This window comes from Ictidomys tridecemlineatus, chromosome 1 (assembly GCF_052094955.1).
Source record: "Ictidomys tridecemlineatus isolate mIctTri1 chromosome 1, mIctTri1.hap1, whole genome shotgun sequence".
Classification (NCBI taxonomy): Eukaryota; Metazoa; Chordata; class Mammalia; order Rodentia; family Sciuridae; genus Ictidomys; species Ictidomys tridecemlineatus.
In genome coordinates this window covers 42,431,296-42,453,880 of record NC_135477.1, presented here as the reverse complement: position 1 = coordinate 42,453,880, position 22,585 = coordinate 42,431,296, and the positions used below count along the sequence as shown (strand labels likewise).

The 22,585-nt window shown below is 44.5% G+C and overlaps 1 protein-coding gene across 6 annotated transcripts; it reads left to right on the top strand.

The window, feature by feature from the left end:
• The first annotated feature begins 2,736 nt into the window (after positions 1 to 2,736).
• On the top strand, positions 2,737 to 22,503 carry Prxl2a (peroxiredoxin like 2A). 6 transcript variants are annotated; one of them, XM_005338551.5, is made up of 6 exons: positions 2,737 to 2,893; positions 11,992 to 12,154; positions 13,990 to 14,081; positions 17,416 to 17,556; positions 18,281 to 18,445; positions 21,683 to 22,503. In XM_005338551.5, exons 2-6 carry the CDS (start codon positions 12,010 to 12,012, stop codon positions 21,794 to 21,796), a joined length of 657 nt encoding a protein of 218 aa, XP_005338608.1. In that variant the 5' UTR covers positions 2,737 to 2,893; positions 11,992 to 12,009; the 3' UTR covers positions 21,797 to 22,503. The 6 variants fall into 6 exon arrangements, with proteins under 6 accessions (XP_005338608.1, XP_005338606.1, XP_077895204.1 ...); XM_005338549.4 differs by having other exon boundaries at positions 11,975 to 12,154; XM_078039078.1 differs by lacking the exon at positions 2,737 to 2,893 and adding an exon at positions 2,918 to 3,287.
• The last annotated feature ends 82 nt before the right edge of the window (positions 22,504 to 22,585 follow it).

Below are 22,585 nucleotides of genomic sequence, written 5' to 3'. Positions count from 1 at the left end.
AGCTAGTCTATAGTCTTTACAACACCAGAATTACTTTTCTTTTTAAAACTTGGTATGTTTTTGAGGTTTTTTTGGTTTGGTTTTCAGGGTTTTTGTTTTTAATTTTTATCCTTATGTTTTATAAATAAGTTTTCCTGTGCCTGCTTGCCCCTAACTTCTTATTCTGTCTGATGGCAGTTTAAAGAGTTCAGCCTGTGCTTTCTTGTACAAAGAGAAACTTGGGAGCATTAGGAGCATACTAATTCACCACCAGATCTAGCCTAGCTTCTGAAGTCCAGAGCTTGAGGGTGTTGCAGAAGTGGAGTCACGGCTTTTTTCCATTTGATTAGTAAATATATTCTAGCTGAAACCTAAGAGCACTTTCTTCTCCAGAATTCTGCTCTAATTCCTGAATGCAGTTGTCATTAATAGTCAATTTCTGGGTGCCCATGTCCCAAGGAAATGGCTTCTTCTTTTGTCTTAAGTAGACCTCCCTGCAAACTTTCCTTATCTTTGACCATAACTTCTATGTCAGAATGAAGAAAGTAAGCCTTTTCTCCCCCCTCTTCACAGAGTAGGGAGAAATTAGGGAGGCAGGAGAAAGGTTGGGGATGAGGGGTGGAAAATTACCTTTTTATGACTACATCCACATGGTAGCAAATTATACCAAATATTTTATGACCTTCAAATCTGTTGGCTACTTGTTATGGTTTGGATCTATAAATGCCACCCCTCCCCACAAAGCTCATGTCTTAGAAGCATAGTCCCCAATACAGCAAGGTTCAGAGGTAGGATTTTTAGACAATGATAAGAGGTATAACCTCATTAGCAGATTAATCCATTTGATGATTAATGGACTACTGGGTGGTAATTGTAGGCAGGTGGGGGCATGAATGGAGAAAATAGATCACTGGAGGTATGCTCTTGAGGATTATATTGTCCCTGGTTCCTCTCTTTCTTTCTCTCTCTGCTTTCCTCCCAACCCCACATTTCTGCCAGGGTTTTCTGCCACACCTCAAACCCAGAGCAAATGTAATCAGCTGACCATGAACTGAACCTCTGAAACTTTGAGTCCTAAATAAACTTTTCCTTCTTTAAATTGTTCTTGTCAGGTATTTTGGTCACAGCAATGAAAAGCTGACTAACACACCATCTAGCAAGAAAATTGCATGATCCCTCTGGTTGACTGACCCCTCTCACTACCCAACTTAGGCCCACCCCTCTTTCACAACACTGCCCAAGTACATCTGGATGCTGGTCCTAGGCCAGGCTCTGGAGTCTCAGAGGTGGAGCAAAGAAACTCAGAATTTGATTAAGAAGAATGCTTGAGTAGATTCTATGGGTCCAAGAGCTGCCATAAATTCATCTGAAACACGGAGTCTGAGTGGGAAGTCAGGGAGGTATAATGGAGGAGCTTTTGGACCTCCACACCAGTAAGTGCTTCCCAGGTGAAGGGGGGAGGGCACTGCAGGCAGAGACCTCCTCTCACCAGAGGGGGTGTCAGGCTGCTTTGCTACTTCTTTGTGAGCTGCCCAATGACTGGCCTCATTGTTTCTCTGATCTTTTAAGACTTCTGCTGTGAGTCAGCTAATCCTATCTCTGAAAGGATGTTCCCCCAACCACTTACTTTTCTAAATCAGTGTGGGTCCTTAATACATGAGTAAAAGAATGAACGGGATTAATGAGTGTGGGCCAAACTAACCCATCATTCTCAGGCTGAGAGAAACAGGCAAAAAACATCCCAAGAGTCAGTGTTCTTGGCTGCCACAGATAACTCTGCCTTGCAAACAGCATTTCAAGGATAAGTTGGAGGCTGGAAATTCTGAATTTGTTCCCAATGCTTGACAGGATGCTCATTAGTACGAGTCCTGAATATTTCCATCGCCATACCAGAAAAAGTAGGGTGAGAAAGTAGTAGTTTTTGTTTTTCTGGGTTTTTTAATTTTTTTTTATTGTTGGTCGTTCAAAACATTACATCTTTCTTGATATATCATATTTCACAGTTTGATTCAAAAGGGTTAGTAGTGGTTTAAAAAACAACAACAACAAAAACACTATTCGATCGCGGAGCGCTGTGGCACACGCCTGTACCGCCAGGATCTTGGGAGGCTCTGACAGGAAGATCACAAATTCGAGGCCAGCCTCCACAATTTACTGAGACCCTGTCTCAAAAACAAAAGGGCTGAGGATGTAGCTCAGTGGATGAGAACCCCTGGGTTCCAACCGCAGTGTGTGTGTGGGAGGGGGGGGGCGAGCGAGACTATTCCCGAAAGTGCTTAAAACTGGAAGGTGACCACCCTTGGCTACACGACAGGTGCTTCTACATCCGATTGGGGCAGTGCGCTAAAAAACGCTTCAGGAGCTGAACGCTTGTAATCCCAGCCATTGGGGAGGCTGAAGCAGGAGAATCGCACTTTGGAGGCCGCCCTGGGATATTTAGCGAGATCCTGCTTTAAACAATAAAAGGGGGGGGGCTTGGGATATAGCTCAGCGATAAAGCACCTCAAACCCTAGTGCCAAACAACAACCAACACAAAACGCTTCAGAGCTCGCGTTCACTGACTTCCGGAGTTGTGAACAAACTAGCGCTGTGCGAACCAAGGACAGCCGGGAACGCAACCGGAGAAGCGCGGAAATTCAAGACTGTACGCTAGAGCAGAGCTGAACGGAGGAAGCGGAGCAAAGGCCGAACAGCGGATCCGCGGGGGGCGGGGCCCGTCACAAGTGAGTGGCGCGGCGGCACCAGCGCGAAACTGCGCAGGCGCGGGGCCGCCCCGGAATCCCCGCGGGGTAGATCTCAGCGTCCGAGTCCCGCGCGAGAGGAGGGCGGGACGGGAGTACTGATGGCGGGTGCTGCGCACCGGGCTCTGTGAAGCCGGTGACGTCCGCAGAGGCGGGGTCGGTCGCTGCGCAGGTGAGGAGTCTAGCGGGGCCGGGTCTGCGGCGCGCCGGGAGCACTTACAGGGTTTACGTCCGCGCTCTCGGCCGGTCCGGCGCGAGCGTGCAGTCCCTTTAGTGGCTGCCCGACCACCCCCTCGGGAAGGGGCTCCTTCCTGTCGCCGAGGCACCTCTGCGTGGTCGCAATCAGTGGGAACATCCCGCTCCCGAGCCCACGACTTGGCGCTGATCTGAGGACGAGAACGCTTGTCTTCCCGCTTATCTAAGCATTGAGTGAGGCTGGTGGCACCGACCTGCCAGAATATCTGGGACAAAGGACTGCGGCGCGCCCCCCCCCTTCCTGGGCTAAGCCTGGGGTGAGCGGCGCGCGGACCCCTGAGAGGAGGCAGTGAAGGCAAGGTCTCCTGACGGTGCGTCCCGTCACTGTTGCTTGCACACCCACCCGTGCCCCTACAGTCTCAGGCACCTGTTCTCCCTCTTCCAGAGGTTACAAGCCCACGGTTTACTGTTGGAAGGAGTCCAAGTGTAAATTTCAAAACAGTGCAGAGGTGTGGGAATGAGAAGATAACGAAGGACTAGCCTGTCTTCCCCGTTGTGCAGGAGCTGGCAGAGAAGGGGTCGGTGGTCAGAGACAGGGCGAGAAAAGTTAGGGCCCCGCCTGGCGCTGTCAGGAGGTGCTGAGCTGTGCAGTGGAAAGCACCTGCGAGGCCAAAGGATTGACCAGAGTTCCAATAGGACTGACTCTGCCTCATATCCCACTACACCATGCTGTTTCCTCAGCCCATTGACCTAGACCTCAACTTGGAATTTGAGTTTTATTGTAATGAATTTTCCTTTCAGCTGGTGGATTATTTATTAGAAAGGAAAATAATTAGGATTCAGTTTGAAAAAAGCTATCTGTACAAAGTCAGCTTGTATGCAGTCTTGGATATACCTGTTTTAGCCTGTCCCTGGAGACTGAGAATTGGGAGTCAGATTGCAAACCTTGACTCCTCAGAATATACACATTCATTAGAAACATATGGATAACATTTTTGGGGCAGTCATTAATTGGGAAACAAGGAAGAATTATATATCATATCAGTGTCACCCTTTGTAAGGCAGTGTACAAAGCAGCTCCTATGTGTTTAATCTTCTTATTATTTCATGTCTGTGGGAAGTGATTCGAGAGTCATTTTCATTTTACTGATTCAAGACAGTGCCTTGCCCAGGTTCATACAACTAGTGGGAATTATGTCTTGGGTATTCTTGACCTGGCCTCCTTTATAAGGGTGTACCATGTAGTTGAGACTATTGTTTCTGAGTGGGTACAAAAGGTACAATAGCTTGTGTGGTATTGAGAAGGTTTAGTGGAATTCCAGGACTCAAGCTCCAGGCTTTGTTAGTATCTCAGAAATAAGGCAACTTTCATGCCTCTTTGTGAAAGGTTGGGCAGAGACTCTAAGTCTCCCTTGACTGAGGCTTGTGTGGCAAGAACCATCCAGAGTTGCTGTGGAGGGAGCCAGCCTCATCTCTGAGCTCAGTGACCTCTGGCACAGATTACAGCTAAGCAGTGCCCTTTACCTTCTCTGGCACTATGGGTGCAGAAGGCAGTATGTAGCTGCTACAGGGTTTGCATGGAGGGTGTGTTGCGCAGTTGGCAGATAGCAGAGAGGTGAAGCTAAGCCAGGGTTCTTGCCAGATCTAAAACCTCCACCTACAAAGCAGGTCTGCAGTGATAGATCTGGAGCAGTTTTTCAGTGTTTTGTGTCCTGCTTCAGATGTCTTGCTCTCATGGGAAAGTAAATGAATCTGAGCCCTGCAAAGAAGAGAAAGATGGCTGCCTCACAATTCTCTAGTGCATTGCTGCATTTCACATTGTTTTTAAATATTCTTTATGATAGCCTTTCAAAATACCCTTGTTTTTAAGAAGGTACTGAGGTACAGAGGGATAAAATGACCTCACAGAGTCAGGAAGAGTTTAGGTTTAGGGTCTTGAAGCAGTGTCTTTTGAAATATAACCCCTGCCTTCCTATCTGCACCCATATAACTTGATAGAACAGATGTTCTGTCCCTAGACAGGAGACAGCAAGTGAGGGACAGAATGGCTAAATCATTTGGGGTCTCTGCAGCTTCAGCCTCCTTTCTCAGAGGAAAGGACCTCTCCTAGTTCATGTATTCCTCAGTTTCAGCCATATCCTAAAGTTTCCTGGTAGCTAGTTATGGCTTGTTCTTTGAGCATCTGTTCAAAACTTTCTGAATCTAGCATTTGAGAGGAGGGCTAAGCCAGAGATAGGCAGACAGGCAGGCAGTCCAGAGAATAGAACTGAGAGTTGGAGACTGCAGCAGGTAGGTGAAAGCTCTTTGCAAGTGGCTATGGTATTGAAGACACTAGTGAGTGGGAGGGCATCTTCTATTGCTAGTGGGGCCCGAGGTGCCCATGTTAACATGTTGTTAAACTAGCATTTTCAAGCTCTTTAGCATCTAGAATTGTCAGGGCCTTGTTATTGTGAGTGGGAAAAGTGTGGATCAGCTTCTTAGCCAAGAATGGGCAGTGTGACCCTTAAGAAAACATTTGGCATTGGTTTATAAGTTATTTGCCAAGAATTGGGCCTGGCAGAGTCTGGTGTTCTCTCTAAGTACCAGGTTTCCCAGGCCCTATTCAGGAGTAGTCTGACATTCAAATTTCTCTTAGCCACCAATCAGGTTTCAGGCCCTGAGCCTCTTGACTAGATCCCTAACCCCTACATAGTTCTAGCTCTAGAGACTTTTGGCCAATGGTTGGCTGTTTACAAACCAGATAGAATAAATGCAGAATAAACAGTCATGGACTGGGATTTGGTAGACCCAAACCCGAGTCACCCTTGTGATCTTGCACTACCTAGCCCCTTCTCTGAGCCTTAGTTCCCTCACGAACTTAGTGAGGGGCTGAAGTAGAATTGTAAGGGAAGGAGAGGAAGATGAAATATCCTTCCAGCCTAGCACTGAGGGCCTGAGGCAAGGAGGCCCTTAATTTCCTTGTCTCCTGGTCTTGTCTTTCTTCCTTCTGTGCTGTCTGCCCCAGGCTAGCTCCTTCTGAGAAGGGAGGATTCCCTGGGTAGGCTGGGCTAGGCAGGAATACCCTTGATGATTCTGTCTATACTTGTTTTGGACATGAATTAACCCACCCAGTGCTGATGCTTTATTTTATTAATACTTTATCCGTTTCTGCCTAGAGGCAGCTCTTTGAACAGGCAGGAGTTTGGCCTGGGGAAGGAAGAAGTGAGGATGCATATCCAGCAGGAGAGCACTGGTGGCAAGTGCCCCTGTGACTTTCTGAAGTGCCATCAGATCCTTGTAACTGCAGTCTTGGGGTATTTTAGAGTCTGGATGTTCAATGTACACCCAGAATGTCTACATAGATTAGGTCAGACCACCCTGCCAGCAAGCAGTGTAGTAGGACTCAATGTAAGTTCACCTAAATCATAAGTTTAGTGGCTTGCTGGTTGGTTTGTTTTTGGCACTAGGGATTGAACCCAAGGACACTTTACCACTTTGCCACATTCCCTTTTTGTTTTGAGACAGAGTCTCACCAAGTTTCTGAGGCTTGCCTTAAACTTTCAGTCCTCTTGCCTCAGCCTCCTGAGTCACTGGGATTATAGGTGTATGCCACCCCATCAGGCTTAGTGCTTTCTTTAACATCAAGCCATCCCCATCCAAAATTACCTTCCATACTGCACTGAAATTGAATGGTTTCAACCTCACCTCACTGTGGAGTTCAAAATTTAGATTCTTTCATTAGATATGTAACACCTACTAATTACTAGGCTATATGTTAAGTGCTAGTGATACAGGAATGAGTGAAACAATAGTCCTTGTCCTTAGATTGTGCCATAATATCGTGGAGACAGATGTAAGTAGGTAAAATACATGAAATCCACTTGTGCAGTAACCATGTACATATGTTTATAAACGCATGTGCACTATAATCAGAGGTGAGGGAGCAGTCAAGTGGCAGGGTTTTCAGGAAAGAATTTAGAGGAAAGTATTATTTGTGCTTAGCCTTAACAAATAGATAGGCATTTACCTCATTAGCAAGAATGGGGAAGGCATTCTGAGTAAAAGAAATGGCATGAGCAGTAGCACAGCCTTGCTTGTGGAGTGGTCTGATAAGGATGCTCTAGTGGCCTGGGAGGAGGCCAGAATGGTGGGCTGAAGCTAAGCTGTGGAGGTCTGTGCCAAGAAGTTTATTGTGAGAGTCTGAAACCAAGGGAAGGATATGGGCGGGTCAAGGTGTATTAAGATTGCTCTGCTACAACCTGGAGAAAAACTAAAAAAAAAAAGAAAGAAAGAAAGAAAGAAAAAAGCAGAGTCAGGCCAAGTTCAATTCTGTAGCTATTGAAGTAGACCGGGTACAAAATAATTCAGTCTTGGGGTTGGATTGTAGCAGTGAAGTCAAGAAGTGGGTAGTAGATACATTTTATAAGATGAACAGAACTTCCTAATTAGGTATGGGGAGGGAGGTTGAAAGGAGATTAAAATGTGACTACTAGTTTCTGGCTTGAACAAATGGGCTAGAAGCTTGTGTTTTTCCCCAAGAGACAACTCCAGAAGAGAAATTAACATGAGCGTAGGTCAGTTTTGATGGGGTACAATAGAGATATAAAACCTGCAAGTGGAAACTTTGAGTCAAAAGCAGGATTGGGGATTTGGAAGTCAATACCAAGGTAGAGGCTAAAATGCTGAAGTAGGTGAGATCACTCAGGAAGGAAGTATGAGTTGAAAAACCACTTGCATGGCAGGGAAAGCAAAGGGAGGTAATGAATAGATGCAGGTGAAGGTCCTCAGTGATGCTAGCTGACTTCATGGGCATGGTGTGAGGAATGGGCAAGGAAGCAGGCTGCCACAGAGAAAAGAAGCTGGCTCTTTGATTCTGTTCAAGTGACATGTGGGCTGTATTAAGGGCTTTGCTTCATTAGTCTTCCCTGGATAGCAGAGGGGGAGTCTGTTGGCACTTGGGAAATGTTATAATCTGCATGACTGTGAATGACTCAAAACTTTGCTCAACTTTTTGAAGAGCTAGGGGGGCCTTGGCGGCTCTCCATTTTTTTGTTTGCTGAAGATTAACTGTTGGCAGCTGGGGGAGCCCCAGGGTGTCTGTGTGGCCTGGTCCTGCCTATGGAGTGACTGAGCTTAGGGGCATAGGCTAGACTCCAGGGCCCCACCTCCAACCCCTCCCTCCCTGCCTTCTCTCCCTGCCTGTTCACTGTGGGTCAGCCTTTTTGTCCGCAGAGACAGGGGTGGATGCTACACATGGTGAGTACCTGTTCTCAGGTTTAACCTGCCTGAAGTTTGGGATAGGGACCATGTAGGGAGGGGAGGTGCCTTGTGGAAGGAGGAAGGTTCAAAGTTGTAAACTGAATGGGCAGGGTTGGGGGTGTTGGTGAAAAACCAAGAATGTTCAGACTTCAAAGTGAGCTGTTTCTGCTGGAATCCTAGGATGTTACCTGGAAACTTTAAGTACCTGGGCACCCCCTCATTTTGGAGTTGTGGAAAATGGGGCCTGGGAAGGGATCAGCCCAGTTTGTCCTAAAGCACATCTGGGTTGTGCTCTCTATCCCACAGCTTCTAGACCTGAACTGCCTCTGATCTGCCACATCTGTTGTTTGTTTGTGTTCTTATCAACTTCACCTTCTGTGAGAGGAGGATCAGATAGGCTCCATGGTGGGGGGGGGGCGGTGATTGAAGACTGGTGGAGGCTGGCTCTCCAATAAACAACTTTGTTATTCTCTTTTAGAGAGACTGACCCTTTTTTAATGGAAAAGGGATGGGGCCTGGGAGAAGGAACATCTGGTGTGTGGTAAATTTCCTTTAGAAGATCATGATTTGACTGTCTTTGATGATTGAAGAATAAGTTTATCTTTTTAATTATCTTTTAAGACAAAGAAGATTATGCCTCTTGACTTCCACAGACCCATTTCTGAATGCAGTAGGGCAAGGTGTGACAGAAAGATTACAAGGTTTGAAGTCTTATTTCTGTTGAGCCTGATCCAGGTGGCATTTATCACTACCTGCTGGCACTGTGACAGTGGGGAAGCTAATGAACTTCTCAGTGTTGGCAGCTATAAAACAGGAGGGTTTCTGCATCATAAGACTGTAGAGTACATTAGCCATGTGTATCAAGTGACTCTAAGGAAATTCAGAGTTACTGGTCTCCTTTCTTCCGAAGTCAGTGGTCTTAGAGGCCCATGTGGAAATATGTTATTTTATTTAGGTATTAAAGCTCCTCCTGCCCACCCTTTTCCTGTAGGTGGGAATAACTATGATCCAAGACTCAGGATCTGCTCAGGCTGTTGCATACACGCTCCAAGATGCCAGGACAGGGTTGCTTTGTAGTTATGGGGGCTTGGCTGAAGGGTTGAACCTGTGCCTTCTCTGGGTGTTTCCAGAAATCATTTTTCACGCTTATCATGGGCAGAAGAGCCAGCTGCTGGAGGTCCACTTGGCACAGTGTGTTCATGGAGAGACCTGACTGACCAGTAATCCTAATAATGCTCTGACAGCTTATTGCTGCAGGGACTGAGGATGCAGTCCACCTCCCCAGAGTGGTGATGATACCTTCAGCCCTGACATCTGCCCCAGTTAGTCTCCTTCCCAGGTTTAGTCAGCCCTAGAAGGTCCAAGCCCTTCCATCCTGCTTCTTGTGTCCTACACTAGCTCCAAAGCCACTTCTCCATGCATCTGTGGCTACCCAGACTGACTCTCATCCCTGTACTGCCATAGCCTCATGTTCATTCCCTGTCTCGACTGCTTTACCTTCTAATCTACTTTTCTGTTATTTGTGTGCCAGGCCTGCATCTCCTTGAGGATTGTTTATCATTTCATTTTATATTGTTCCAAATTGTCCTATATTAAATAAGGTCAATGCTGTATAAATGTTCAGAAATAATTGTTAAGTCTAGTTGAGTTGAATTCCCATGTTGTACTCTTAAGAAGACAGGCTAAATGCCTGTGGATGGGCAATAGGGGAATGGAGCCTGTTTGCCTCTAAGTGCAACTAGGTTGTATCTTAAGGATGTGGAGCTGACTCTAAGGGTCTCTGAACTTCCTGAATTCATTCATGTACCAAGTCAAAGCAAGTCTATTTGTAGAGTAGATTAAAGCTGGCCTTTGCATACTGAAGCAGAAATGTTTACATCTGATCAGATACTACTCATGATCCTAGATCCTACATACTTGTCAGAAATCCAGAGATGTTTTAGAAATGTGTAAATATATATAGAAATTGTTCCAGGCATTGTGGAATCTCAGCAGGTGGTTGAGAACTGTGATTTTCCTCCTGATTATTCTGTGAACTATAATCCAGTAATGTGTAACTTTGCCACATGAAAGAATTGGAAGCAAGCCTGTGAAAGTTTCTTTCCTGTTTGGTCTAAGAACTTGATTGTTTGTGAGTTGTTTTCTTCACCATTCAATTCTGTTGAGTTCATTTCAGCACACATTTGTGGTGAGTCCATGTCTGTGGACCACATTTTGAGTAGTATGGTTTTAAGAAACTCTTCTCCAAGCAAGAGTCTCTCACATCAGAGATACCACAGCAGCAACCCCCTCCCTAATTCACATACTGACCTCTCTGCTGTTTTTTCCTTCCCAAGTACATAGATGCCAGATTGTCTTTCTGAAATGCCGTTTTCATTTAGTCACCCCTTGTCAGGAAGTTCTCTTTCATTTCTTAATTCAATAAAATCTGGACTTCTGAGGCCGACCTTAGTACTAGTCTGACCTACTCTTTTCTTTCCCAAAGTCATTACCACCAAGTTGTAGTGTCTCCCTTACAGCCCCATGGATTTCCAGACTTTTGCTTGGACTTTGGAGAAATTCTGTATGAGCCAAGTCCTGAAGGGGCAAGTTGAGGTTGAGGGTAAGTGAACCACATATACCCCAAGGCCTGTCCCTAGCAATCTAAGTACACAGAATCAGGCTGGGATATGGGAGAAAGGCAGGAGAATAAGTCAGATCCTAGGATGGCATAAGAAGTAATGGAAGGGTACATGTTTAAGTGGTTGTCAGAAGAAGGAAGGTTTGATAGGGTCCCTAACACTGTGATAGGGGTGTGCTGCTTCCAGGGTTTTCTACCCAGAAGCATAAGCATTCCCAGCTGAAGGGAATTTTACTACTGAGTGTCCAGGCCCTGGCTGGGAATAAGACAGTATTCCAATAAAATCTCCCTGGGACTCCAGTTCACTTGCAGAGTCCCATACTTTGGAGACACCTTTTGCTAGGCTACTTGTGAAGCACTTGCTTCTGGGCATAACACATCCCTCCTTAGTTCCTTATTTCCCTCATTCAGCAAACACCATGCAGTTCTGTTCACAGTGGGAAAATGGCAGGTTAGACAAGGTATTTAACAGTTGCTATCTCTTGGTAGTAGGCTTTGGAGGATGTTTGTTTTCTTGTCAACCATAATTTTGTGTATTGCCTCTTTGCTATTTTTTTGTTTTGTTTTACCATGAGCCTATTGTATTTCTACATTAACTAGAAAATAAAGCTATTCTCAGTTGGGAGAAGTTTGCTGAGATTGTCTGCCTACCATGAGTGGGTCTTGCTGGGGCCTTAATGAATAGAATATGGTCCTTGTTTCTGGGGGATTTTTCCAATTAAAAAGGAAAAAAAGGTAGGGTAACAAAGCAAGTATCCTCTAATCATGGAAGAGAAAGCTGTCCCTATCTAGATAGGCATAGCTGAGCCACTTGTATCATAAAAGAGTATCAGAGTTTGGAGAGGAAAGGAAGGAGTCAAGGGGTCACAGCATGGCAGAGCACTGCAGAGTTGGGGGCCACCACCTTAGACTAAAGGAGAGGGAACAGCAACAGAAGTCCTGAGAATGCTGTCATTTCTCTGTCATTACTTCTGACCCCCTGGTGAGTTCCTTGGGGCACTAATTACACATCTGTCATATCTTCAAGCTCTATTAACTGGCAGGTGGTTAGCAGACCTCATTCCACATTTCTGATCCTGCTTCCCCTCCTCCCTTGGCTTCCTGGCCAGCTGTCTGCCAGAGCCTTGGAACCTTACTCAGGAGATCAGATTCCAGCTGTCCTGTGGAACCAGTAACATCTTCCTTCCTCTCAATCTCCAGAGATGTCTTTCCTCCAGGACCCAAGTGTCTTCACCATGGGAATGTGGTCCATTGGTGCAGGAGCCCTGGGGGCTGCTGCTTTGGCACTGTTCCTGGCCAACACAGACATGTTTCTGTCCAAGCCCAAGAAAGCAGCACTGGAGTATCTGGAAGATATAGACCTGAAAACACTGGAGAAGGGTAAGTAGTCACCCTGCTGTTCTCAGTACTTTTCCAAGGTACTGGCATGCAGGCTTGCTTATTTATTTATTTATTTTTTTCTAGAAGAGACAATATAATAACATTAGGGAAAATTTAGTAAACTTTGAAATTACCAACAGTTCCATTTTCCTAACACAGTCATCATTTTTATTCCAGCATTTTCCTTTCCATATGTACATGTTATTATAAAGTTATTATCTTGATATGTTATTTTACCTTTTCTTATCAAAATCATTGTTCACTCTTATTATTTCATTATAATGATAAATCACTTCATAATGTTTAATCATGTATTATGCCATCACTTGGTAAACCTTCCAGAGAGTTTTCTGAACAATTCTAGGCTTGTGGAATCATCAATGTGCCACCCCTCCCCCCTGCAAAAAAGTAATTAAATAAAGAAGTCTCTGGGTCAGATAAGGCTGAGAAACATTGAGTATCTAATTCCATGTTCCTGATGCTCAGCACAGGACCTGGTGCAGAGAAGGAATTTGCTTATTGAAATGGGGAGGTCTGCTTTGCTGTTGATAGAGCATAATCAGCCCCCAATTAGGCAGTACAAGAGAAAGCATTTTAGTGCCACACTTCAGAACAGACATACCTCTCTACCTCCCTCTGGAACACTTTTCCCTCTGGAGTCCATTATGGGCAGCTGAGAGCCACACACTCCCTGTATATTCTCAGCATTAAAGCTGTAACTCTGTGGGGATTCAGTTGTGCCCAGATGTAGCAAGGAAGTTTGACTGGTAAACACTGGGGCTCATTGACTGTGTGATCTCCAGATTAGTGTCCTGAGAGGAAGCCTTTGTCATCCATTCAATAAGTGAGGAAGCTTGCAAAGGAAGGCAGTTGTGTGGTTGTGCAGACTCATGGAGGGCCTCATGGAGGGTATGAGGAAGGCCTGATAGCCTTTGTTTACCCCAGGCTTCCCAGTCTCATTTGATTTTGGACAGTCTCCCCCACTTCCCTCTTCCCTTTTTTGTTCATATAGCCCCCCCCCACACACAGGAACATGGATGCCTCTGGCACACTAAAGCATAAGGGTTCATACTTACTGAGCCCCTACTAACTCAGACACCATGAGTAACACTTTTATATTCTCTTTTTAATAATCCCTGCTGCCCAAGGTAGAACTGCATATATTTATATGCATTTTGCAAATGAGAAAGCTGAGGTTCAAAGAGGAAAAACGGCTTTCCCATGATCACACAGCTCTAGATTCAAATTCAATCTGATCTCAGAGACAATCTTGACTACAGTCTTGTACTATAGTACTATCTACCCTAAACACTTCTTTATTGGACATCTACCCCACTCTATTAATAACATTGCAGTTTACATAACTGAGGTAATTTTAAAAAAAAATTCTGTTGTCTTAATTCCTTTGAATATTTTTATAAGAGTATGTGTGTGTGTGTATGTGTATGTATGTGTGAGAGAGAAAGAAAGTACAAGACATTTTCAGTTTGCCTATTTTTCTAACGTACAAAATTGTTACAATGTTAAGTGACACTGGCCATAAAAGGAATGCCATTCTGCCACAGTTTGGAATGTTCATAGTTGAAAATGTTTTTATGTGGAGGGGCCTTTGAGTATGTAATAGGATCTGTAAGTGTTATTAATTTTCTTCAGGAAGATGAATAGTCCCTGTGTGAGTGTGGTTCCCCCCTTCCCATGTGTGAAATGCCTGTCCTTGCCCTCTCCCAAGCCTGGTCTCTGACCTTGGCTTGGCTTAGTGCAAATCATGAGCTGCTTAGGGGTCAGGGCTGGAAGGCCAGGAGGAGATACTGAATTTCCTTTTATTTTCCCCTTAGAACCAAGGACTTTCAAAGCAAAGGAACTATGGGAAAAGAGTGGAGCTGTGATTATGGCTGTGCGGAGGCCAGGCTGTTTTCTATGTCGAGAGGTGGGTACCTTAGAAGATCAATTCAGAGAAAAGAATTCCTGCAAGTGGGGACCAGAGCATTGCCAGCCAGGATCAAAGGCCTGGAGGCCTACTGTGGCCTTTTGTCAACTCTGGGCTGTTCTGTTATTTGCTCTGGATATTTCTTTTGATGTAGATTTTGTTCCTGCTTTTTAGCAACTTGCTGTCTCTTACTGAGATTAGCAACACATCTGTCTTCCCTTTGATACTTGCAAGCCTTTCACCTTGTGTTGTGACATCTGTGTTCTCCCCATTCAATCCAAGTTGAGGTACAGTTCAGTGTTCACAGTGGGCAGCACAGACACAAACTTCTTGAAATAGGAGGTCTACATTGCTATGGGCATGGTTAGTGCCCATCTGTGATAAAGCTGCAGCACCTGGAGAAGCTCTTTAAGGTGGTATAGAACAGATCTGCTTGTCAGCCTCTCATTAGGGACCCACTTGGAGTCCTATATGGGAACTGTGGTCTCACAGGATCTGTACTTTGACAGGGATTTAGTTAGTATGATGGTGTGGGTGCATTTGACATGAGAAATCCATGAAAGTTGGGACTCGATGACTGGATGGTCTCCAGGATGGTTCTTCAAAGGGAAGCCACTGCTGTCTGCCTAGTAAGTGAAGAAGCACAGCAGGGAAGGCAGGAACTGTGATTTCTAAGTCACAAAATACTAGTATCAAAGGAAACATTGCAGTGACCTAGGCCCCTATGGGTAAACTGAGAGCCAGAATGGTTTGGTGGCCTGCCTAATCTGGTAACAGAAGCACCAAGTTCTGAAATCACTCCTTGCCTGGAAGAAAACTGGGGATGACAGTGCTCCTACTCACAAGACCACCTGGCTTCCCGAGCTGTGGCTTTGGCCCTGTGAAGATTATCATCCTATTCCTCTGGCTGCCGTCCTCAGCCCTGAGGGATTTCCTTTTCAGCCCTGTTGGTCTCTCTTTTAATTGTGTGGTGGACCAGTGGAGAATCCACATATACCTGATGCACAGGCTGTCCTGCAGAGTCTCCCCCTCAGGGCATTTTTTGCCTGTCATCCCATTGGTTTCTCCTCATATCTCTTGAAAATACAGCTGGTTGTTATTATTCCCATTTTGCAGAGGAGGAAACAATGGTGTAGACATTGTAACAAAGTCATGCTGTCTAAGGAGGTGTATTAATGTCCTGTTGCCATAAACTTGGTGACTTTAAACAACACAACTGCCTCAGAGTTCTGGAAGTCAGAATTCCAAAATGGAATATGCATGCATTCCTCTTGGAGGCTATGAGGGAGAATCCATTTTTTTTTTTTTTGCCTTTTCCAGCTTCCTGTATTCATTAGCTTATAACCTCCTTCCTCTGTTTTAAAAGTTAGCTGGTCAGGTGGTTGTATGTCATTGTATTCCGATGACAGTGACTTTTCTGCCTTCCTCTTCACACTTAAGGACCCTAGTGATTATATTGGGCCCAACCATATAATCTTCTTACTTCAAGGTCAGTTGATTAACAGACTAAATTTTATCTCAGTCCCCCTCCCCCTTGCCATGTAATGTAACATATTCACAAGTTCCAGGAATTGGGACACAGATATCTTTAGAGGCTCATTTTTCTGTCTACTACTAGCGGTGGAGTTTAAACTAAGAGTTTTTGATTCCAAATCTGCAATGCCTCCACACACCAACATTGAAGCCTGTTATGACTTGATCTCTTGAGGCCAGTGAAACCCAGAAGGTTCCAAGAGCAATAACTCTTGCTAATTGCAGCCTGTTTTCCTCTATGCTGGTCTGTGCCCTGGCAGAACATTTTTGTGGAAACTTAAATTTTCCAAAAAAGATGGGTGGATGTCAGTCTGAGTTATTTGGGGAGGCCTGAGGAGAAGGTATTTGACTCAGTTTCCATTTCACAGCTTTGTGCAGTGACATTCCCAGATAAAGAGCCCAGGAAAAGCAAGTGAAAAAAAAGCTTCTCTTCTCCAACAGGTGATCTTTGACCACATCAGACACTATAGTCCCTCCTCCTGGTTCTTGGGTAAAATTTGCCACTCACTGAAGCTCTTGATAAATGTATTATAGTAAATTCTGCTTCAACTTTTTGTTGTTGTTGTTCTAGAAAATGTAAATGTAGTTGCCACCATACAGCAGTGCATTTGTATTTGAAGCAAGCAGGCTGCATTTAAAAGAATTTCCTGCTAGTCTTTTCATTCTGGCACTCAAAGTGAAAAAATAATTTGTTCTTAAGGTTAAAGCTTTACCATGATCTGTGCAGTATTTACTTATCCACACCAGTTCATGAGGGTCAAGGATGTCTGAACTGCTCAGCTCAGCTACGTTCTCCACCTTCAAATTTTTCCACCTGGTATTTAGCAACTTTCTTTATATCCAGTCATGTTCTATGCACTGAGGGACCAATAAATGGAACACACAGTTTCTGAATATGAGATATATTTGGGAATTAAGTGACAATCCTCAACTTAGTGGTATCCCACAGACTCGGCACAAAAAAATGTAGCCAAGCAGGGAAGCTGTAGAGGACATGCACAGAGCCAGTGGTGGCTCACACCTATCATCCCAGTGACTCAGAAGTTCGAGGTCAGCCTCAGCAACTTGGCAAGCCCCTGTGTCAAAATAGAAAAAAAAAAAAAAAGAATTGGGGAAATAACTCAGTGGTAGAGGGCCCCTGGATTCAATTCTCAGTACCAAAAAAAAAAAACAAAACAAAAACCAAACCAAACCAAACAAACAAACAACAGCAACAAAAAAGAACATACACAGAGAAACAGAAATAGAACATCACTCCAGACTGGATAGGCTTAGCCAGGGAGATCTTTCTAGATCAGGGATGCTTTTCCAGAGAGTCCAGTTTGAGCTGAAAAGAGAAAGGAGGTGGTAGCAGGGGAGGGGAGACCACTGAGCACAAGTGTTGAGGCCCTGGGAGGGTGGACTGTGTGGCATGTGTTTGATGGTCCCTTGTACTAGTTTGATCTAAGGCCAGAAAGCAGCTGGAAGATGAGATAGGTGAGAAGTGTCATGGCTGGGAGGCGACACTGTTATGGCTGTCTACCCCACGCTGTGGTTGAAACACCCATGAGAGGAAGCTAGCTGTTCTTTCCACAGTGAAAAACACAAGAAGTCTGGACTGAGGATGGCTTCTGATGCCCTTTCCTGAGGCCTAGTGCTCAGCTGAGACAGGCGTATGCTGGGCTGCACAAATACTTCTGGCATTTTGTTGCCTCTGGTCCCTACATTCAGAGCCAGCCACACTCTGGTGCTATGTAGAGAGAGGTTTATTGGCTGTAGAACATCAGGAGTTCATGCCCCTGGACCTCCCTATCTTCCGCAGGAGGCTATGGACCTGTCCTCCCTGAAACCCAAGTTGGATGACCTGGGTGTTCCCCTCTATGCAGTGGTAAAGGAAAAGGTTGGGACTGAAGTGAAGGACTTTCAGCCTTATTTCAAAGGAGACATCTTCCTGGATGAAAAGGTACATGTCCTGTGAGCTTGTGAGACACATACTGATGGGGACTGTGCTCAGCTATGGAGAATTCTGTGGCTCAGGGTCAATCTAGCATGGAGCTGGAGGCCAACCTCCCCTTCTGTTACTCTGGACTTGCTGGGGCTTCCCCAGCCCTATGAGCCAGAGCATCAGATGCTTGAAAGTTGCCTTCTTCATTGATACTAAAACCCTTTCATGCAGTGTGACCCAGGAGGTGGACAGTAGCCAAAGCCCACTTGGGTTCCCCCATCACACAGGTGGACCTTAATACAAACCCCCAACCCTTAATTAATGTATTGCAGCTCTCTTGCTTTCCCCTCCATTCCTCACCTGCAGAATGTAGCATCATTGCAGGTATGAGAATAGTGATAAGGTCGAGTTAGAGTTATTTCTCTAGGTTGGGCCTGTCTTGAAATTAGAAGCTGAACCCAGGGCTGGGAGTTAGAGTACTTGCCCAGCATGTACTAAGCCCTGGGGTTCAATCTCCAGTACTGAAAAAAAAAATTAAAAGATGACAAACCTGGCAAGTTTCTTCATGTCCTTGGCAGTTGAGGCTCATTCTGGTGGAGTTGTGTGTGCTAAATGGGGAGAGGACAGGAACTATCGGTCTTTGTGTCTTTGCCTGAGAACAGATACCCTGTAGGGAAACTTCCTCCCTGGAGGGGTAGGCATAAAGACTCTTCATATAGGGTCTATCTTTCTTGGTCCCTAGAAAAAATTCTATGGTCCACAAAGGCGCAAGATGATGTTTATGGGATTTGTCCGTCTGGGTGTATGGTACAACTTCTTCCGGGCCTGGAATGGAGGCTTCTCTGGAAACCTAGAAGGCGAAGGCTTCATCCTCGGGGGAGTTTTTGTGGTGGGACCAGGAAAGCAGGTACATTCTTAACGTTTCCTTGGGCATCTCTGGGTATCTGTCTCTGATCACAAGGCCCTGATCAGGGACCTAGAATGGGGGTTTACTTTCCCTGTTTGGGTTTTCCTGGCTTTCATTCCAGAAAACCGGGGAAGGGGAGGGAGGGCAGTGGTCATTTGCCACACACCTGCTGGCTCCTCATAGATGAGTCCATTCACTCTTCACCTTGTGAGACTCTGATCATGTTGCAGACAAAGAGCTTCGACCATGAGGGGATGAGCAACTGTACCAATGAACACAGCTCAGCAGTGGCACTGCTGAGGTCTGAACCCAGGATTTTCTGATTCAGATTCTGTTTTCTGTGTTCAAATGAAAATATCATTTTATTATCCTTATAAATGTACTTTATTTGCATATTTCCAGGCCATCAAGGATGGAGAAAACTGAAGAGGAAAGAAGGAATAAAAACAGGCCTGATAAGGGAAGGGGCAAGGAGGTTTTGTTGGGGAGAATGTGTTTTTCCCTCTGAGGGTCTTGGTGTCAGGTCTGTGCATAGAGAGGTCACTGACCCTGCTGTAGATGGACTGTTATGGGCTCTGATTATGAAGATCTAGAGTCAGCATGGAGACACCAGAAGCAGGGCATGGAAAAGATAGATGAGGAGTCTGTGGGCCCAGGAGTTAGGTGGGTGGGTGCTCCATGTTGGACCCTGGGCTGTTGTGACATCCCCCACCCCACCCTGGAAAGTGGTACCAGCAAAGGCTGGTATTTATATGGAGGGATGGGGCAGAATAGATGCAGTCAGGGCATGGGAGGAAGACCTGGAGACTGGTGGTCTGACTTCTAGGCTGGTCCTTGCCCAGGGGCATGACATTAAAATTTATAGCAAGTGTTGTTTTCTTTCTGTAGAAAGACAGGGTTAGTCTACATGGTTGGATCTTATTATCAATATTGATAATTGCATACTTTTCCCAATTTAGAAGAAATCAAAGAAGGAATAGAAATCCTTGGATTTTAGGCTTTATTTCTGAGTTCTTTTATACTTCAGTAACTGTTCTCACTTGGCTTATTAGAACTTAACAGTAAGTGTAAATTTAAAAGATAAAACGCAGGAACTCACATTTCTCTAGTTCCAGAGACCCTGCTAGTCCCTGTGCATAGACTAATCTACAAAAGTGATCCCCACCGACCCTGGCCAGATACCCTTATCCTTGGGCAGACCAGGCTGCCTCCTCAAGGACTGCCCCTCCCGTCCCACTCTGGTACTGGGGGTTTCCTGCACGCCTCCCTTTTTGCTTTCTCCTGGCCTCTAGGGCAGGGTTTGGCATACCTGCCAGCCTTTTCTTGCCTAGTGATGACTCACCTGATGCTCACAGGCTGGCTGGCACATTCCTGATGTTGCCAGATGTATTGTTTGCCTTTGTGGGCACTCCCTGGAGCTTCAGGCCCTCCCTGCCTGGTAGAAGGTTAACTGGATTGGCTGAGCATCAGAACCTTGCTCAGTTGTTCTTGGGAGTAGTTTTTATAGTCCACGATGCCAGGTACCACTTGATAGGAACTTTTTTCTTTTTTCCTTTTTTTGTATTATTAATACATAAAGCACTCAGTGCCACTTGGTGGGAATTTTAAAATATTTTTGTAATAATAATCTATAAGGCATACTTTAAAGAAGCATATGTGTGCTATAGAAAATTTGAAAACAGCCAAATAATGGGAGGTGCAGGGAACCATTCTATGAGCTTGACCACCACAGACAACCCATTGGAACAGAGCTGAATGGTCTTTGGCTTTATTTTTGTTCTTCTTTTATTTTTTAATCTTTGGTACTGGTGATTGAACTCAGGTGCTCTACCACTGGCCTACATCCTCAGCCCTTTTTATTTTATTTTGAGCCAGGGTCTCACTGAATTATTGAGGCTGGCCTTGAACTTGTGATTATCCTTCCACAACTTCCTTAGTAGCTGGGATTACAGGCATGTGCAACCATGCGTGGTGGGTTTGTTTTTTTATTTTTAGAAAATGATGCCTTAACTAAACTAGATTTTTTTTTTCATTTAGCAGTGTATCCTTAGCATTTTTCCATGTCATTATATATTCTTTCCCAGGGCAGATGCCAAGCCTTATTTTTACTACCTGCTTTACTCTTTAATGAATAGCAAGTAAATATAATTTCCTGATCTATTCACTTACAGTCACTACACTGAGGTGGGACTTCTAATTTTTTAAGTCTTTCTAAATAATGACAACATATTTTCAGGGTTTTTTTGGGGGGGTGTTGCTTGTTTTGGGGTGTGTATGTGTGTGTGTGTTGTGCTAATGATTGAACCTAAGCATCCTCCACCACTGGGCTCCATCCTTAGCCCTTTTTAAAATTTTTTGTTTTGAGCCATGTATTGCTAAGTTGCCAAAACTGGCCTCGAATTTTTGGTCCTCCTGCCTCAGCTTCCTGCATAGTTAGGATTACAGTTTTTTGCCACCATGGCTGGCAATGTTTTTTTTTTTTTAAGTCTGAGTTCTTAGGTGTAATGGGTTAAATAACTTAAGCACAGTAACATACCTCTATAATCTCAGATATTTGGGGGACTGAGGCAGGAAGATGTCAAGTTTGAGGCCAGCCTGGGCAACTTAGTGAGACCCTGTCTAAAAATAAAAACGTGTGGGGATGGAACTCTTGGTAGAATGCTTTCTTACCATGGATTTTACAAGGCCTTGGATTCAATCACTAATGCCCTCTGTCCTCCCAAAAAACTTTTTTTTTTAACTTCTTTAGGATTATTTTGGGATATCCTGGTCTTAGTGCATTTTGTTTCATAGTACTGAAAGATTGGCCTCCAGTTTCCATGAATACTAAAGGAAACCATGGGTCTCCTGCTGAAGTCCTGCTGAAGTCTGCTGTCTGAGTTCCACTCTGTCGGGTTTTTCTTTTATCTTCATTCAGTTCTCTTCAGCTGCTATGTTCTTTTGCCGCCTCTCTGTCTATGAACACCTGAGTTACCCTCTCTGCTTTATACCTTTATCATAATTAGCAGCTCCTGGCTTCATGATCCCAAAGTGTTCCTTGCATACTCCAAATCATGTGATGTGACCTTTCTGAGTCACCTTCCCCCAAAGTCTGAATTCCTCCAGGGCAGATGCCAGGCCTTATTGGGATCCATGCTCCTTGAGCACAAGGCTTGGTGTACAGCTGGTGCTCCACGTCTGTCTCATGAATGAATGACTTAGAATGAGGATTGATATTCCCTCTCATTTCTTTTTTAGGGCATTCTTCTTGAGCACCGAGAAAAAGAATTTGGAGACAAAGTAAACCCACTTTCTGTTCTGGAAGCTGCTAAGAAAATCAAATCACAGGTTCCAGCCTCAGAGAAAAAATGATCACATGAAACTGCCTGGCTTATCCTTATTTCCACTGATGTCCCTGAAAAGTTAGGAAACTCACTTATACCACTATATTCTCACTATAGATTATTAACATATTTTAATATAATTTTCTGTTTAGGCCCATTGAGGCAAAATAAGCCCAAAATATGACTGATAAAAAATCCAAGAAACTAGTGCTGATCATTTTAGGTAAGACCTGGAATAGATAAGGCTTAAAGTTGGCTGGTGCACCTCATTACAAACTTATGTGGTATTTGAGTACCGTTATTTGAAATGATTTTTATTTTCATGTTTTCAAAAATCTAAGAAAATTTGGGGCTGAGGGTGTAGCTCAGTGGTAGAATGCTTGCCTATCATGTTGGAGGCCCTGGGTTCAATCCCCGGTGCTTAAAAATAAAATAAAAAGATGTAGGACACATTGATAATGGAGTTAAAGATTAGAGAATGTAAGACTTGGTGTGTGTGTTTTCTATTAATGGCTTATTATATAATGTCAAAGTAATACTCAAAGAAATTATGTGTTGTGAGATAGTTTGATGAAGGTAAATTATAAATTGAAATCTCTTTTTTCATGTTCTCTATTCTAACCTCATAGATTTGTTTTTCTAGGAGTGATCATCTGTGGCTCTAATAAATTATGCATCAATAATCACCTGTACAAATTTTTCTGACAAAACCAATAATAAAAATACTTACCATAATGTTGTCTGAAAGTGAAAAATTATATTCCCCAGGAGTATACAGGGTAAGGGAGGCAGGCTGTAGTTCTAATAATGTAAGAGG

Excerpts from the sequence above, each read along its gene's own strand:
- Prxl2a (XM_005338549.4), top strand. The coding sequence starts at position 11,977 with ATGTCTTTCCTCCAGGACCCAAGTGTCTTCACCATGGGAATGTGGTCC. Across the intron at positions 12,155-13,989 it reads CCTGAAAACACTGGAGAAGG|AACCAAGGACTTTCAAAGCA; the intron begins GTAAGTAGTCAC and ends TTTTCCCCTTAG. Across the intron at positions 14,082-17,415 it reads GCTGTTTTCTATGTCGAGAG|GAGGCTATGGACCTGTCCTC; the intron begins GTGGGTACCTTA and ends TATCTTCCGCAG.